The 18,896-nt window shown below is 36.4% G+C and overlaps 1 protein-coding gene across 5 annotated transcripts in view; it reads right to left on the reverse strand.

The window, feature by feature from the left end:
- Positions 1–18,896, reverse strand: part of limch1a (LIM and calponin homology domains 1a) — a 63,227-nt gene that overhangs the window by 21,372 nt on the left and 22,959 nt on the right. For 3 of the 5 annotated variants that reach the window (XM_051106625.1, XM_051106617.1, XM_051106609.1), the window contains exons 4-17: positions 18,360–18,466; positions 18,213–18,243; positions 17,996–18,106; positions 17,687–17,888; positions 15,258–15,498; positions 14,855–15,034; positions 13,376–13,714; positions 11,950–12,228; positions 11,254–11,541; positions 8,357–8,674; positions 5,244–5,645; positions 2,598–2,930; positions 1,926–2,141; positions 692–721 (exon numbers count right to left, since the gene is read on the reverse strand). In XM_051106625.1, coding sequence (XP_050962582.1) covers positions 692–721; positions 1,926–2,141; positions 2,598–2,930; positions 5,244–5,645; positions 8,357–8,674; positions 11,254–11,541; positions 11,950–12,228; positions 13,376–13,714; positions 14,855–15,034; positions 15,258–15,498; positions 17,687–17,888; positions 17,996–18,106; positions 18,213–18,243; positions 18,360–18,466 — 3,077 coding nt within the window. The remainder of the gene's footprint in view (positions 1–691; positions 722–1,925; positions 2,142–2,597; positions 2,931–5,243; positions 5,646–8,356; positions 8,675–11,253; positions 11,542–11,949; positions 12,229–13,375; positions 13,715–14,854; positions 15,035–15,257; positions 15,499–17,686; positions 17,889–17,995; positions 18,107–18,212; positions 18,244–18,359; positions 18,467–18,896) is intronic. The other 2 variants (XM_051106634.1, XM_051106645.1) reach the window with 2 other exon arrangements.

Below are 18,896 nucleotides of genomic sequence, written 5' to 3' on the forward strand. Positions count from 1 at the left end.
TGGACTATATGTAAACATCTTTTATGTGAAATCTTTTATTCAGCTCAGTACTAAATAAAAAATACCATGCATTTTGTATGCTCCCTCTTATTTTGGTAAAATAATTAACATTTTGCAGATTCTGTAATGTGTACGTAATTTTGACTTCAACTTTAAAATGTACATTTTTGACAACATTATTTCTTAATTGCTCAAGAAACCCTCATGTTGTTCAAAACCCATATTATCATTATACCATATTGCATTTTAGTTGTTACTTAATACAAATCATATGACTAAATTAAATGTAAAATATGCACGTGTGAGTCATATTTGCATCTTTTTGAAGCTTGTAAACTTCAGTTTATTATAAATGCATGGAAATGAGCCTCATAGAGTCATACAGATTTAGAACGACATGAGGAGTAAATGAATCAATTTTCATTTTTTTCGCTGAACTATTCCTTTAACACAGGGAGCTGAAGTATCCACCACAGCAAACCATGAGAAAGATTCAAACATATGTTATTACATGCATGTGTAAGGGCAGGCTTGACATTTGAATATGCATGCATAAAGTTCAAGAAAGAGTATGTCGGTTGTATCGGCATGTGAAGAGAGACACTTCTAAATGCTTGTGTTTACAGTACATGCAACTGCTCAGTTCTGCAGCAGCAGTACAAAAGACAAAGAGGAAGGAAAATAAACTTACTCAGTTTCAGAAACACTAGTAGCTCTGAATCTAGAACATTAATGGATAAAAAAAAACAATATAAATAAAGTTGAGCTTTAAAGAACAAAATGGCTAAACATAATAGAACACTAATTATAGACCTTTGAAAAAAAAAAAGACATTTTTATTACCTCTCAAAATAAAATGTTGCCTCACTATATTACACACACACAGATAGAGATATATATAGTGTGTGCGTGTCTTAATGTACTTTCCTAATCTGATTTTACAACACATGTCAGTAAAATGAGTTCTCCACAGCATTTCATATTGTCTTTAAAGGAGCTGTAAGTGATATTTGTGATATTTCCCCAGGTCAGCCACTGCATTAAACAACCTGCTCTTTCCAAAATCGCGCCCTCTAATGGCATGTAAGTAAAGCTAAACTCTTAACATAAAAAGCCTGCTTCTTAGTAATAAAATCACTTACAGCACCTTTAAAAGATTGGTTCACTCCAGTCATTTACTCATACCCATGTCATCCAAGATGCTTATGTCTTTCTTTCTGTAGTCAAAAAGAAATTGTTTCTAAGGAAAACATTCCACGATTTTCACCATATAGTGGACTTCAGTGGGAATCAACGATTTGAAGGGCTCTTATCTAGCGAAACTATTGGTCAAGTTCTTAAAAAATTAAAAATGAATACTTTTCATCCACAAATTCTCATCTTGCACTAGCTCTACGTCCAAGACTTCACGCATTATACAGTCAACGTGATAGACACGCATCACAGAGCTAGTGCAAGATGAGCATTTGTGGTTAAAAAGTATATAAATGTTTATTTTTTTAAAAAAAGACCAGTTGTTTTGCTGGATAAGACCTTATTCCCTGGCTGGGATCATGTCGAGCCCTTTAAAGCTGCAATGAAACTCCAATTTAGACCTTCAACCTGCTTATCCCCATTAAAGTCCTCTATATGAAGAAAAATCCTGGAATGTTTTCCTCAAAAACCTTAATTTCTTTTCAAATGAAGAAAGAAAGACATGAACATCTTGGATGAAGTTGGGAGTAAATTATCAGGAAATTTTAATGCAGGAGTGAACCAATCCTTCAAGGATAACCATTGCATCGATGAGCAAAGAAAAGTGAAACAGTGATAAAACAGAGATACAGGCATGAGACACAATCTCTTTCCATGCAGGAATACAAAAACACATTTCAGTCAGAGCTGTTTTCAAAAGTAATAAATTGGTCCTGAAAGTGCTTTCTCACATTGGGGGGAGATCATCATCTTCCTGCCAAAGGGGGCGACGTGAGGGTTGGTGAGGTCTGGGGGAGGGGCTTTTGGTAATAGTCTCATCTTTACTAAGACTTTCAAGTCCCACCACACCCACAGAGCCCGCCTCCTGCCTGTCCATCATCTGAGGGCACTTCCTAGGCGTGTCCTCAGCATCTCTTGGGGGCGGGGCCACAGAGCTAAGGGTGAAGCTGAGAAAGTTGCCATGGTTACTAAAGCAAAGCAGGGCTGTGAAAGGGAGCCTGAGGCTCTGTTCTCTGACTACAAAACAAACCACCAGAGAGAACAGAGAAAACACGTGCAAACAAAAATGAAAATGCATAAGGGGTGTCAACTGGGTACTTGTTTTAATGACTAAATAATATACGCATAGACAATATATCAGAATATGCATATTAGATTAGAAACAAAGAGATTAATTTAGTTCAAGCCAGACACATATATTAGTAAACAGATAATAGCCACCTTAAATCACTGATGTACAAGCCATTCATCTCTTCTCTGTACTCCGAAAACCAACTGCACACAGCAAGCTCAAAACCACATCCAAAAAACCCACATTAATAGCAATTTAAACAATCTTCTTTCCACGAACACCACAAAAGCAGCATTCAGGGGCAAACGCTTCATTCCCAGAGGGTCCTAACCTGTCCAGAGACGAGGCTGTCTCTTGTTCTCTTGGTTTGAGGCTAGACTGCAATCCACCGACAGGAGTGATTTTATGTTTGACAGCACCAGGTTTGGGCAGAAAAGCATTAAAAACCTGTCCTGCACTTGGCTTTTGGTTAAATCCAGTCCTTCGTGCAAGCATGTCATCCTTCTCAAAATCTGGCAGTTGATCGTCATCCCCACATTCATCATCATCATTGTAACTGCCAAAGCGATTGGCGTTAGTTATAGATGAACGTACAACGTCAGGGCTCTTTTCTGTGATTACAGCAACTGGAACAGGTGTCTTTGGTACTTCGACTGGTTCATTTCTGTCAAAAAAGCATATGCTGATAACTAACTTGGAACTCCAAAACTCTTGATATAGCGAAAACGCAATACTTTCAAAAGGCAAAACTTAACGCAGGCAGGTTAAAAACAAATGCACACATATTCACTTCTCTAGGAACAAATTTTACATTTGCTTTAAAGGTATAGTTCACCTAAAAATGAAAATTCTGTCATTAACTACGCACCCTCGTGTCATTCCAAACCAGCAAGAACTTTGTTCATCGGAACACAAATTAAAATATTTTTGATGAATTTAAAGAGCTTTCAGATCCCTGCATAGACAGCAACGCAACTGACATGTTCAAAGCCCAGAAAGGTAGTAAGGACATCCTTAAAGGAGTAATCAGATGCAAAATTCACTTTTACATGTTGTTTGAACATAAATGGGTGTTGGCAGTGTGTGTACACATCCACCCAATAATGATAAAAATCCACCCAGTGTGACACGGCTGTCTTACTTTAGACCTGCCCTGAGTGAGCTGTGAACTGTCCACCACTGCAATGACGCTGGAGCAGGGGAAGGCAAGAATGTCTCCTAAGCGATTGAGGTGTTTTGTTGTTGGATGTAATAATGAACATAGCAGTTTAAGACTCAGAGGATTAATGTTACTTTCATTTTTGAAGGAAATGCGCCGATCCCTGATCTGCCTAAATGTGTCTATGTGCTTGAATCATTTGTGATGCAGCTTCACCTACAGAAGAAGTGAGAGGTTTTTATGAATCTTTGAAAAATGGCTTCACTAGTAATGTGCTAGTTAGCAAGTGCCATGGCTAAAGCTTACGGTCTCTCAAGGAACCGCTCGTCACCCCACGGAAGAAAGGGGCGGGGTGAGCAGAACTCATTAGCATTTAAAGGGACATGCTCCAAAATGTCTTTCTGTGAAAAGGGCTGCTTTTGACAAGGTAAAAAGGGTGTTGTTTACACCACCATTGAGAAATTTTTCCTAAAGTATGTTACAGACTTTTCATTAAGACCCTAAAGAATTATATCAACTTATTGAAAATGGGTATCCGATGACCATCCGATCCACTTTAAAATAGTCCATATGACATTAATGGTTCGACCTTAATTTTATTAACATACTTTTTTATGACGGCGTTTTAGTGCCACATTAAAAAAATAAAAATCTGAGATTAAAGTCATAATATTTCAAGAATAAATTTGAAATTACAAGAATAAAGCTGAAATACTACGAGAATAAAGTCGAAATATTTTGAGCATAAAGTTGAAATTGCAAGAATAAACTAGAAATATTACGAGAATAAAGTCAAAATATTTTAAGAATAAAGTTGAAACGTTTTGAGAATAAAGTCAAACTATTCTGAGAATAAAGTCAAAATTACGAGAATTAGTTCGTTGCAATTACGAAACAAAAGTTTATATTTTAATATTTTGAGAGTATATTAGCCTTTTGCACATGCAAATGGCCCAGATTGGGAGCACTGGGAGAAATTCCAAAGTATCAGGTTTCAAATTCTAGCAGTTTTATAGCAAAATACAAACAATATGTCTATTACAATAATGTGTTTTTCACGCTCTTGAATGCGGCATGACAGATCGCTGTATTCACTTCAGTTTAAGTGGCAAGTAAGTCAATCATCTTTCCAATTACAATAATTTCATTAAATTAGGCTATACTGTTTGTTTTCACGCCTTCTGAAAATTATTGCGATTACTTGGTGGCTGGCGCTCTACAAATAACGAATGAAAGACGTTAAATATTATGTCCAATCATTTACTGTATTATATCGTGAATAAAACAGCTTGTGAATAGTCACTTAACGTTATACCTCAGAAAAGACAACTACATAACTTATGTTAACGACTTCAACCATTAGTGTTATTGTTGTGAGAAATAAAAGGCTGGACGCCACAGACATTTTTTGCGGAGTATAGGTGGTGGAATTTTCACAGAGAAAACAGTATAATTTAATGAGCGATATGATTTAATACAGCGATCTGTCTAAATCCAACAGAAATCTCTTGGATTTCATCAAAAATATCTTAATTTGTGTTCTGAAGATGAACAAAGGTCTGAAGGGTTTGGAATGACATCAGATGACTATTGCAAAATTGGCAACAAGATATTATTCTGTCTTTTGCACAAATGGTGCAGTAACTCCCTAACCCAGTATGAGAAAAGACAAAAGTCATGCTTTCCATAGATAGCTCTGCTAAAATATAAATATCGTGTTTAAAATGAAAGAGTCCTTTTCACCACGGCACACATGTTAGTCTCATGCATTATCAACAAAGAGAAGTTGAGACTTCCAGTAAGTCTTGCTCGTCCCACCTCTGTCCAATCATGGTTCTCTTTGTCTTTATGTTTCTTTCCAGATATTGGAGATCTCTGTCTCCACTCGTGCCCATTATTCCTTTCTGGGCTAAGGAAGCCGCTGTTGTGTTCTCTTTCTTGGATCCCGGCTGCGGGAGGAATCTGTTATAGGAGGTCCCGCTTGCTGGCTTCTGAAATGATCCTGTTCTGCGAGCTAGCATGTCATCCTTTTGTATGTCTGGTTGCCTCTCATCTTCTTCATCCTCTTCATCATCTTCTCTCTCATCCTTCGCTTTCTCAGCCAGTTCCTCATCCAGCACTCTGCACTCGGTGGAGGTCAAAGGCCGTTTAAGGTCAAACATAACAGGGTTCGGAGGTTCAGGGGGCATTATGGGAGGAGGCTCAGGGTTTGCATCTCCACTAAGTTAGTTCATAATGTATGAAGCATGGAAGGAAAGAGAGAAACAATGAATCAGATACAGTAAAGAAAAAAAAATGAGGGGGAAGGACAAAGAATGCAGATACAGGCAAGGAACGATGCAGTCCAGTGGGAACCAAAGCAACTGCACTGCAGTTACTCAAAAGAAACAGAAACACGCTTTATTACTCTCTTACACAAGCACAAACACATATTTCATCTTTTTTCTGTTTCTTCACAGTCAGACTTGGAAATTTCAGTCCACACTACCGCTATAAGGCATTCACAGCTAATTTCTCTCCTAAACAGGCCAAAAAAGTGCAGTTTTCACAAAAGTGCTACAGTTGTTAGCATCATGCTAACCGCCTCACTGCAAGCCATTCACAGCTAATTTCCCTCCTAAATAGAGCAGTTTTAAACATCATTCATGAGTGCTACATTGTCAGCATCATGCTAACAGCCTCATTCTAAGCCATCCACAGCTCATTTCTCTCCCACACAGGCCAAAAAGCATAATTTTAGCATCATTCAGAGGGTGCTACAGTTGTTAGCATCATCCTAACAGTCTCAACTATAAGCCCAGTTGCACTCCTAGCCTAAATAAGAAGAGTTTCAAGCATCATTCATTGGTGCTACATTTGTTAGCATCATGCTAACATTCTCTCAAGGCAGGAATCCTCCAGCTTTATAAACCAAACCAACATGCCCTAAAAATGCAGCATCACTGCTAAAATCACGATACACATTCACAAACTCCAACACACTGTGAGGGTGACTTTGCATGTATGTCCAGATCATTTGATAAACAAAACTTCCCGAGAACTTCCTAGTTCCTGACAGCAGGGAATCCTCAACAAGCAGTGTTTGTAGTAGTGTGTCGGTATCCTTCATATCACTGGACCTAAAATTACTGCTTGATTCTAAGAAGACGATGATGTCTAAAAGAGTCATATTGTGAAGTAAATAATGAAATATGGCAGAAACTAATTCTGTGTTCATGCTATTTCACAATTACTGTAATTACTAGATGACATACTGGGATATTACTCAGAGTTATTCAGGTCCTCAGACTCAGAATGCTTTTCCTTGTCTATAAACGGCAAAATGAAAGTGTGTAATCAATATACAAAACTGCAATACAAGTCATTAATCAAATGCATCAGTGCGCTTATAGTTTAGCGGAACATTAGCTATTTATTCAACTCTGTGCTAGCTTTTGTATGTCTGGTTGCCTCTCATCTTCTTTATCAACTTCATCATCTTCTCTCTCATTCTTCGCTTTCTCAGCCAGTTCCCCCTCCAGCACTCTGCACTCGGTGGAGGTCAAAGGCCGCTTAAGGTCAAACATAACTCTGTGCTAGCGACATCGAACTTTGTCTTTGTTTATTTTTAGATTATTCTTGCATCATTATGACATTAACAATATAGGAATTGCTATAATTGACTAACTGAATATTAACTGCTTAACTACATTTTACTGCTGCCAGGTGGTACAGTCAGGTGGTATGAGTCAGAGCTCCCAAAAAGTTGAAAGTTTACAAGTTGTAATTCTAAGTTGTAGGAGGAAATGAATGTTTTTTCCGAGTTGGGATCTCATAATTATGGTAATTCCAACATGGCATGAATGCACCTTAGGGACCAGACGAAAAATTATATCAATCTAGTTGGAATTCACTAAACAATAAGCAAATTTTTTATCTTAAATATAAGTGTAGGCTATATCTTAGAATTTTTTATTATATTATTTTTTTATATTATATATTTTACATTTACTTTTATATAAAATTAATATAATTTCTATAATAATAATAATATATAATAGAATTATATATTCTTTTTTATATATTACACCTACAGTCAAAAGTTTTTGAATTTTTTTAGTTTTGTAAAGACGTCTCTTCTGCCCACCAAGCCTGCGTTTATTAGATCCAAAGTACATTTTGAAATATTTTTACTATTTAAAATAACTGTTTTCCATTTGAATATATTTTAAAATGTAATTTATTCCAGTGATTTCAATGCTGAATGTTTTGCATCATTACTCCAGTCACATGATCCTTCAGAAATCATTCTAATTTTCTGATTTGCTGCTCAAAAAACATTTATTATTTATTATTATTATGTTGAAAACAGCTGAGTAGAATTTTTTCTTCGATGAATGAATAGAGCTTTTGAATGGTATAGTGTATAATGTTACAAAGGCGTTTTATTTCAGATAAATGCTGATCTTTGGCTCTTTCTATTCATTGAAGAAAAAAATTAAACATAATAATGTTTCTTGAACAGCAAATCAGCATATTAGAATGATTTCTGAAGGATCATGGGACACTGAAGACTGGAGTATTGATGCTGAAAAATTAGCTTTGATCACAGGAATAAATTACATTTTAAAATATATTCAAATAGAAAGTGGTTATTTTAAATAGTAAAAATATTTAATAAAGTATCACTGCTTTTACTGTATTTTGGATCAAATATTATTAACACTGTAATTTAATAAAAAGATTTATTTAAATATTTATGATTTTATTAGCTTTTTATTAGTTTTATTAGATTAATTCTACATTAATTATTAGCTTTTCATTAAACTCACAATCTGCCTGCAGTTCACAAACCCTAGTTTGGGAAACTTTGACATAATATAATGTTTAATGCACTTCATGCATAATTTATGCATCTATCCTTCTCTATCTGTCATCCTTTCTCTCCCTACCTGCCCACCGCTCTCTTTGTCAGTATGGAGCCCAGCCCTATGGTGGGCACAGCGACAGGCGCCATCGAGAGGAGATATCGAAGCTTCTCTGCCTCGTCCCCCTGTCCCTCTCCCCCTTCCTCATCCTCCTCCTCCTCCTCTTTCCAGGAATTACTCTCCATCTCTGTCACACCCCCAAATGTCACAAAACGCCGCCGTTCACCGGAGGAACGCTCTCGGCAACTGGCCAGGTCGTTCTTGGCAACCTTCGTCTTGGTGGAAACAGAGAGGCAGCCTTTCTCAAGACACGTCTGACACAGAGGGACAATAGGGTCATCGCTGTTCACACGCACACACATATATGACACATGTGAGTAAAGAAGAGAAAGAGAGAAGAATTAGAGGAGCGACGTAAAGAAATAGTGAAAACTAAAATACAATAATGCAGTCCACGTCAATCTGACAGTCAAGTCATGGATGTCTGGACTGGAATTTGTGAGATGTCCAAATAAACCCACTGAGGCTGACGCAAGCATGGCCTTTTGAAACATACAAAAGGGTAATTACTATACTGAAGGAATGACACACAGCCTTGGCTCTTCTACAACAGTTTAGTATGTCGTCTAACACTCTCATGCTCCCCTCCCTCATTCTTTGTGAGCATCTCTTGGTTTCAATAGTTGCCTTGGTGACGTCTGTTTGCTTGAGAGGGGCTTCCCTCTGCTAGCAGAATGTAGAGTCTCACAAAGACCCGCTTTAACAAACATCTCCACAACAGCAGAACAAGACAGAGCCCTATTACGTAGCACTCGAGCCAATGACAGACCAAGCTTCTTGGCTGTAAGCCTCGACTGATTTAAATATATATATTTAGGCTCACGCTGTGTCTTAACCAGGCATAATACTTTTTCAGCAACAAGTAATTTGTCTGTCTACACTGACAGTAAAAATACAGTGTGATGGCACACAATCACAGCCAATCAAAACATGTTTAAAGAAAATACAGTTTTCTTAAAATATAAAAGTAGGCATATTTTATATGCAGACTCATTTATACTGTTTGCTATGTGTATACAACTCTGTGTAAAAGTTTGGGCTCAGTAAGATTTTTAATGTTTTTTTTTTTTTTTTTAATTCTTTTATGCTCATCAAGGCTGCATTCACGAATACAGAAAAAACTGTAATATTGTGAAATATTATTACAGTTTAAAATAATGGTTTTCTATTTTAATATATTTTAAATTATAATTTATTCCTGTGATGCCACGCCCAATTTTCATCAGCCATTAGTCTAGTCTTCATTGTCACATGATCCTTCAGAAATTATTCTAATATGCTGATTTATTATCAATATTTTTGGGAACATTTTGAGCATTTATTCAAAATAGATTTTTGTCTAACAAAACAAGTTTGTCAGTTTTTATCAATTTGTCAATTTATCAATGTCCTTGGTGAATAAAAGTATTAATTTCTGTCAAAAAATTAAAAAAATAAAAAAAGAATAAAAATGTGTTGACCACAAACTTTTAAATGGTAGTTTATATTGTTACAAAGATTTTTATTTTAAGCAAATGCTGTTCTTTTTAACATGTTATTTATTATACAATCCTGAAAAATCATAAACAAATAATCACAGATTCCAACAAAATATTAAGCAGCACAAATGTTTTCAGCATATTAGAATGATTTCTGAAAGATCATGTGACGCTGAAGACTGGAATAATGATGCGGAAAATTCAGCTATGCATCAGAGGAATAAATTACGCTTTAAAATATATTCACACAGAAAACAGTTATTTTATGTTAAAATAATATTTTACAATATTACCATTTATTCTGTATTTTTAATCAAAGCATATGAGCATAAAAATCCTCTTTAAATAAACATGATCCCAAACTTTTGAACGGCAGTGTATAAGTTTGCTATATTATAAAAATATATATATATAATACAAATTATATGAGAATGTGCTATATAAGACAGCACTACTGGCTTTTATTTGTCATTGTACTAAAGGCACAATAAATTAATAAAATATTATGTGGAAAATATTACTGTTATAATAGCTGATAGTATTTAACAGTAAACACATTATCTTTTTTATACCTAATATTCTAAAATAATTGGAAAGTTTGGGGTCATTATGATTTTTAATGTGTAAGCATGTTATCCTTACCAAGGCTGGATTTATTTAATCACAATACAGTAAAACAGTAGTATTTTGAAATATTTTAGAACAATTCAAAATAACAATAAAATAATATTTTAAAATGCAATTCTTCTGAAGTCTTCAGTGTCATACGATCCTTAAAAAATCATTCCGATATGTTGATTTGGTACTCATTTCTTATCAATGTTAAAACTTAACTTAATATGGGATTTTTTGATGAATTCAAAGTTTAAAAGAACAGCTTTTATTTGAAATGTAACTGTATGTATTTAGCTTTTGTAACATTATAAATGCTGTTATTGTCACTTTTGATCAATTTAATGTGTATTTGCTGAATAAAAACAAAAAAAATATATTTGATTACATTTTTTTAAATCTTACTGACCCCAACCTTTTGAACAGTAATGTATTTTGAATAGCATTTTTCTTTTACAACCTTTGAGCAAGCTATAAGACATAAGAGGAAAAATATTTTATTATTTGTTGCTTTATTGCATCATATCTGCTTAAGACACAGTGTTAGACCCAAACTGTAAAAAAATAATAACAATAAGGTTATTTTCTTGGATAAATTACTGAATTTCAGAAGCTGGAGGTGTGTCTGTTTTATGTATAAAAACACAAAAAACATACAACTAAGTAGATAAGCTCAAAGTTTCAGCAGTTTGAAACTTTTAAAATGTCTTGAAGCGTGCTGATAAGTCATGTTAGGTCAAGGGTCAAAGGTAAAGGTCACATGTCAGGCACCTGCTCTCTGTATTCATCTTGAGCCTTTGCCATTTCTCCAGGTCTGACTGAGTGATGGTTGTTTGAGCCAATGACTGTCGGGGGTCCCTCTGAGGGACAGGCCCACTTTGGGCCCGCCTTCTGGCCAGGTCATCTGTCTTTACATTAGGCACCACAACCCTCGCCTCTTTCTCTCTGTCTGCTCCCTCCTCATTCTGCTGCTCAGCCTTACTGTCTTTCTCAGGGGTCAGGAAGAGGTTGTCCTTGCGAGTTATGATTGACACTTCAGCAGGAGGAGAGTCAGACTCACTGTAGATCAGTACGAAGGATACACTGAACTAAGCAGGAGGAATGGCATTAACTTTTTGCCACACATGCAAATAACAAGTCATTTTTAATATATGGTTTTTACCAACCTTGAAACTGCATTTTTTAATAACAAATTATTATTATTAATTAACGATTTATTTTTACAAATTACTTATTTGAACCAAAAACAATGGGATTATTTAGTTGTTTTTTCTTCCATACTTTCAGTCACTTCCAGGATCACAGTTTTTGTGTTAAATTTAAACCATGTAAAATTTTACATATTTACCAGCCAAATGATCAAAGTCATATTATTTAGTGCTCAATGAGTGTTAGTTTTGGACATTGTGGTCAAATGTGCGTATAAAGATCAGAAGAGTGAGAGAGCGTGTGTTTGTTTCGAGGCACCTGCTATCTGTATTCATCTTGAGCCTCTGCCATGTCTCCAGGTCTGACTGAGTGATGGATGTCTGGGCCAATGACTGATGGGGATCTTTGGGAGGGCGTGGCCCTCTCCCAGTCCGCCTCCTGGCTAGATCATCTTTGTGTGGGTTTGGGACAACTATCTTCCCCTCTACCTCTCTCTCATCTTCCTCATTCCCCTCTTTCCTGTCTTTTTCAGGATTCAGGAAAGGATTGTCCTTACGAGTTATGATTGGCACCTCAGGGGAGGTGGAGTCAGCCTGACTGTGGTAGAAATGTAAAATAAGAAATATAAAAAAAAATGGACCAATAAAATCCCACAGAACACAACGACAATACCAATATTGACCACAGACAGTTACCTACTGTAATGGCAAATACCTAACTACTATGAAAAATGCATAATACTGTATGGTACAGTTGAGGTCAAAAGTTTACATCCCCTTTTCAGAATCTGCAAAATGTTAATTATTTTATTAAAATAAGACTGATGCTTCAGGGGAAAAAAAACATGCATTAAGAGCCAGGGGGTGAAAACTTTTTGAATTTGAAGATCAGGGTAAATTGAACTTATTTTGTCATCTGGGAAACATGTAAGTATCTTCTGTAGCCTCTGAAGGGCAGTACTAAATGAAAAAAAAATATGATATTTAGGCAAAATAAGAAAAATGTGCACATCTCCATTCTGTTCAAAAGTTTTCACCCCCAGCTCATAATACATGGCTTTTCCTTCTGGAGCATCAGTGAGAGTTTGAACCTTATGTAATCGTTGCATATGAGTCCCTCAGTTGTCCTCAGTGTGAAAAGATGGATCTCAAAATGGATCTTACTCATTGCTGGAAAGAGTTCAAATACACAAAAATGATGGAAAACCAAAGAATTTGTGGGACCTGATTTTTCTGAAGAACCGCAGGCAGTTTAACTGTTCAGGACAAACAAGGGACTCATAAACAACTATCACTAAACAAAAAACAACAACAAAAAAAACACAGCTCTTCTTTTGGTAAAATAATTAACATTTTGTAGATTCTGAAAGGGGGATGTAAACTTTTGACCTCAACTGTACAAGCAAATAGAACAACACTACACAGCAAATGTAAAGATACTGAAGAGAAGCTTGTTGTCTAGACAAAGCCAGATCAATCCTAAAAAATAAAGCATACCAAGTAAGGCTGAAAGGATCACATATTGGCTGAAGGACTGTGAAGGTAGAAATTTAGTTTATGATCATCCACTAGGGGAAATCCAATCAGATAGTGAAGATAAAATAAGTTAGAAAAGAATGAAGGACTGCGTAGAACTTTGTGGATGTAACTTGAAATCTTTTTGAGATAATGAGTTTGTCCAATAACACTGTGCTAGATGTGTAAACCCAATATAACTTGTCCCTAAACATGAGACCCCATCACACCTTCTTTTCTCCTGTTCCATCTTCTCCATCCTCTCCAACATAGCATGCTGGGATGCCAGCCTGATTCCCTCCCATTTTTCTCGGTCCTTCCAGCTACAAGAGCTTGGCAGGAAGTGATGTGCCACACTGGGTTTGAACTGATTCATGCGCGCTCTGCGAGAAGCAAGATCATCCTTTTGGACATCCGGAACCTTCCGCTCTGCCTCTTCGTCATCGTCTTCCTCATTCGAGTCCCACTGATGTGGAGCAGCGGCCCGCATGAACTCATTATCACGACGGAGAATGATGTCAGGCGACGGTGATTTAGCTTTACTGGCCTCCACAGGGTTCACAATTGGACTGAGGAGAAAATTGGCCATGATAACATTTGAATATATTTTCGAAAAATAGAGTGCAACAGTTCGCTTCCACTTTTTAGCAGCCTTGGTTCCGGAAGTATTTTCCCCATTCATTTTTTCCATATGGAAATAAGCTTTCCATTGATGTATGGTTTGTTAGGATAGGACAATATTTGACTGAGATACAACAATTTGAAAATCTGGAATCTGAAGGTGTAAAAAAATATAAATATTGAGAAAAAACGCATTTAAAGTTGTCTGAAGTTCTTAGCAATGCATATTACAAATCAAAAATTAAGTTTTGATATATTTAAGGTAGGAAATGTACAAAATATCTTCATGGAACATGATCTTTACTTAATATCCTAATGATTTTTGACACAAAAGAAACATCAATAATTTTATTTTTTTTGTTTATTGCAAAATATACAGCTTATACATGGGCTGGCACTAAGGAGTTCTTTTAACATTATTTGCTTGTTACAATTCTCTGATTATTGGAGATTTCTGCAGAATCATGGGTAATGTAGTTTTTTTTTTTTTTTTTTTTTACCAGAAATTCCACTGCTGAACATGATTATTTACAAATACGTTGAAATAATGTAGACCGAAGGCTTCAACACAACATATACCATCGATTAACAAGTTATCACTCAAAATAAACTCCCTTATGGAGAAAATAAATGGGACCGTTGCACTCTATAATGTAGAGATGTTAGTCCTTCCGTATCAAGAGTTGATGCAGATATCAAGCCTTCAGAATAAGCCAAATTAGCATAACATGCTCAACCTAATAAGACACACACACACTCCTCATTAACCTAGCACAGATTCAGACTAGTCAGAGTCACACTCACAAGCTGACAAAACAAGTCAGTTCAACTTCGCACTACACAGCTGACATCGACTCAAAACATTAGCTAAGCTACGAAGGCTAAAGCTAATTCACAACCATGTCACTCCATGCTATAATGTAGATGAAACCAAAAGCAAAAAGGGACACTTCCCACACAGCAACCTGGAGTTAGATAACAACTCATGGATTTGAACACACAAGCTTTGTAGTTCTTTAGCTACTAGGCCCTACACACAACTAGTTAGCAGTTTTAGTCGCTGCATACACATGCATTCAACCGCTGACCTGTTGTATCGCACAGAGGCAGGTAATACTTTTATTCCCGCCTTTTCCAGCTTTCTCATTTTCTTAAGCTCTGCCTCCTCAAGCTCCGCCCCTTTCTCATCCGCCCAGGTGGAGTTTTTGTGGAACGCAATGCTTCGAGACACAACAGCCTCCTCTTTTAATACTTCTATGCACTCTTGTCTGTGGGGAGCAATGGGAATTTTCACAGCGCTCACCAACAACACACTTGTGGATAATACAGGATGAATCAAACAAACTCGGACGGATGAAACAGATGATGCTAGTGTGTACTGATTTTTGTTCAGATGTATGATGCGTCTCAGCCATACTGCAGCCAGAGGAGGTATTTCCAGCCACTTCCTGAGGAAAACCAAACACTGTTTAACATAGCGGCTTTGATTACCTGAGAGGTCTTTCTCCTCCTACAGGAGATGTTGAGTTGCTCACACTCCTCCTGTCTTCCTCTCTCTCGCTCCTCCTCTTTCTCAAGGGAGCAGGAAGGTAGTTGGTCTGGTTGCTCTTGTTCGGCAGATACTGATTGAAGGGAAGAGCTGCGCGAGGCTCTTTGTAGGACACGCGGCGGGCAGACATGTCATCCTTACGTACGTCCGGCAACTTCCTATGACCAGCGTCACTTTCTGAGTCTGTCAGAAAGACATATTGAGAGAAACTATTAGATCTAACTATCAGAAGTATGTTGTTTTATTTTTAAAGTGAAAAAAACCACACACACACACATAAATATAATTTATCGTTTAGAAGTTTCTTTGGCTTTGATGTTTTTTCATTCCCGTTTTTAGTCTGTCGATGTCTGGATTCAGTAATCAGATGCAGCTCATGTGGAGCCTCTCACACACTCACAGATGAGTGTTTAAATGTCTGTCCTGCGCAACAGCTGCAGTCTTACACCCCCGCGGCACATATGTGGGAATATATTATTCTTCTCCTTGAGTTCGGAGTTCATGATTGTGTGCTGAGTGTGTTTTTACACCCAGCTGCTCTTGCATGAAGGTTTGCTGACAGGACAGACATGGAGAGTCTGACGTAAGTGTGTGTGCATAATATATGGACCATTCTGTAGAACTAGTGCAAAGTCAGAGTTAGAAACATCTTGAAATGTTTCGGTCGTGGAAACACATTTTCAGTAGTGACAGTCATGTTTTGGTAGTGACCACATCACATTACAGAATTTTAACTTACACACTAAAACACTAGTAAAAATTTGCATGACTGCACTATTTTTTTATTTCCCCCAAATAAAGGATTGTGTGTTTTCTTTTGTCACTACTGAAACAATGATAACATGTTTTGGTCGTGACTGTTACGGTAATGATAATTTTAGACACTTTTGAGTCCAGCTCAAAGATGTTAATCAGCACATGGTTAGCTATTAAAGTTCTGGACTGTTGTACACACATAAAAACTAAATTTCATGGAAAAACATCCAAAAAACAATTATGTCACTACCGAAACATCACCAAATGTTTTGGTCATGAGTGTTTCGGTAGTGACAATTTTAGGTACTTTTGAAACTAGTTCAAAGATGCTAATCAGCACATGGTTAGCTAGAACAGTTCTGAATAGTGGTACACATATGAAAACTAAATGCTATGGAATAACTCCCAAAAAAGTGTGCTTATTTGCAAAAAAAAAAAAAAGGTGTTTGGTAGTGGTAGTGGTAGTATTTTCAGACTTTTGAAAAAAAAATTACCTCAAAATGATGGGACATATCTATTCACACCTTGTAGCTAGACACAGAGAGACAAATATTTCCTGATCATAAATGTAGGGGTGTAATTAAAATCAGTCTCAGCCAATGGACTAAAACATACACTGTTTTGGTAGCGACGAGAAGCGGGACACATTTTTTACATAAAGATTCATAATTTACAAAAAAAACATTTTTAACTTCACTTTTAAAAAAAATCAAAATAATATTTTTAACAACAATAATGGAATAAAATGCAAAAATGATTTAAATATCACTTTTACAAGTTGAAATTTAGGGGTTAGAGTTCAGGACAGCCACCTCCCAATTGAAAGTAAACACCAAATGATGATTTTATGATTTTAAGCTTCCTGATATTTTAAATATTATTGTGGGTTTCAACAGATAATACAAAGTTCTTTGTAAACACCTAAGATTTGAATTCTTAAATTCAGTTTGTACCAATTCTGTAGAATGGCCAGTACAGGAATAATGTACATTTTGGTGAAATTGATTAAAAAATGTATATTTTTAATGCTTTGACAATGTTTTTCAAAGAAGTCTTTTATGCTCATCAGGGCTGCAATTATTTGATCAAAAGCACAGTAAAAACAGTAATATTGTCATATATTATTACACAATTATGTAAGGGATAATCAATGGCTTGCCGTGCATTAAAGGATTTTAAATGCATGACGTGGAAGCTAAGAACACCTGACGCGAAGTACATATAAAACGTTGCTTGTTGCTGAGGAATATAATGTAGCGATCTAGTATCTAGACTATTTTATTAATAAGAATCGCAGAGAAGCGCTGACAATGCTGACAAAGTTAATGTATGTGCACAGCACAATGTCATCTCCGACCTCTCTCTCTCTCTGTGTGTGTGTGTGTTTGCGTGCATCAGTTAAAGCAGCACATTAATATAGAACAGTGATTAAACTGATTTGGAACTACCTGTGCATTGAACGGTTTTACTGCATACCTGCCAGCCAATCAGAATCCAGTATCCAGACATTCCATGGAATAAAGACAATTAATATTTCAAGACTACTGAAAATATTGCCTGACTTAACATAATCTAGCATGATGACAAAAAAAAAAAACAGAAAAGAAAGTCATACCATCACTGTTGCAGCGAATAACTGTGTCTGGGGAGGGTGTGTTCTGTGATCGCGAGCCAAACGAGTCGAGACTGTCAAACGAATCATCACGACCGTGTCTTGGAGGAGACAGCGAATCAGAGCGCTCAGATTCCCAGCTGTCGATGTAACCGCTGTCCCTTATACTGCGCTTAGGGGAGTCTAACTCTTCATTTGCACACTCCTGCACACCAAATATTAAAAAAATAATGAAAAACATAATAGCGTATCAATTATTTTATGTATCTGGCTGTTTCATAGGGTTTTGGTTATTGGTAGGATTTGATTTACCTTTCGCATCATGGAAAGAAGCCCCTCAAACTCTTTGAGATCGAGTGTGGGGCCGTTATATGTTGTACAGCTGTTAGCAGCTTTACCAAGCCAGTATATGGTTATGAGCACCTGATCATTTAAAAAACATAGGGGAGAATAAAAAAAATATCAGCAAAAATGTCAATCAAACACAAACTGAAATGCAACAGTTATGAAAATAGTTCAGTGTACTTACATTCTTCAGCTTTCTACTGCAGTCAGAGCCCCTAAAGCAGAAAAAGAAAAAGATTTGTTAATTGTTGATTGATCCCATTAATTTCTGCACATAATTAGTTTCCTGTTTATACTATCTCTGTTTACACATACACAAACACACACATACGTTAAGTTTGCTCGTATCGATGTATCCTGCAGGTCTCCAGGATCGAACAGCTGTGATCCCTTCAATCCCAGTTCTTCACATCCTCTCAGAAACATGGTCAGATTATCCTGATGAGAGGAAAGACACATATTATATACCTGCTTCCCACTGTATGTGAAAATTACAGGTCACATGTAGAGTACATACATATGTAGAGTGCTGCTTTGCAAAAGTATTCATACCCCTACATTTTTTTTCCCCATTTTGTTTTGTTGCTGCCTTATGTTAAACTGCTTTAAATCATTTTTCCCCCACATCAATTCACCCTTAATACACCATAATGGAAAGCAAAAAAAAGTTTTTACATCTTTGCAAATTTATTAAAAATAAAAAACTTAAAATGATTCTGCTGCATAAGTATTCAGTATTCAGTATCTGGGACAGCTGAAATTTAGCTCAGGAGCATTCATATTGCTTATAGATGTTAGTACACTTCAAGTGAAGTTAACCTGTGGCAAATTCAGTTGAATGAGTATGATTTGGAAAGGCACACACCTC

The sequence above is a fragment of the Labeo rohita genome, chromosome 1 (assembly GCF_022985175.1).
Source record: "Labeo rohita strain BAU-BD-2019 chromosome 1, IGBB_LRoh.1.0, whole genome shotgun sequence".
Lineage (NCBI taxonomy): Eukaryota > Metazoa > Chordata > Actinopteri > Cypriniformes > Cyprinidae > Labeo > Labeo rohita.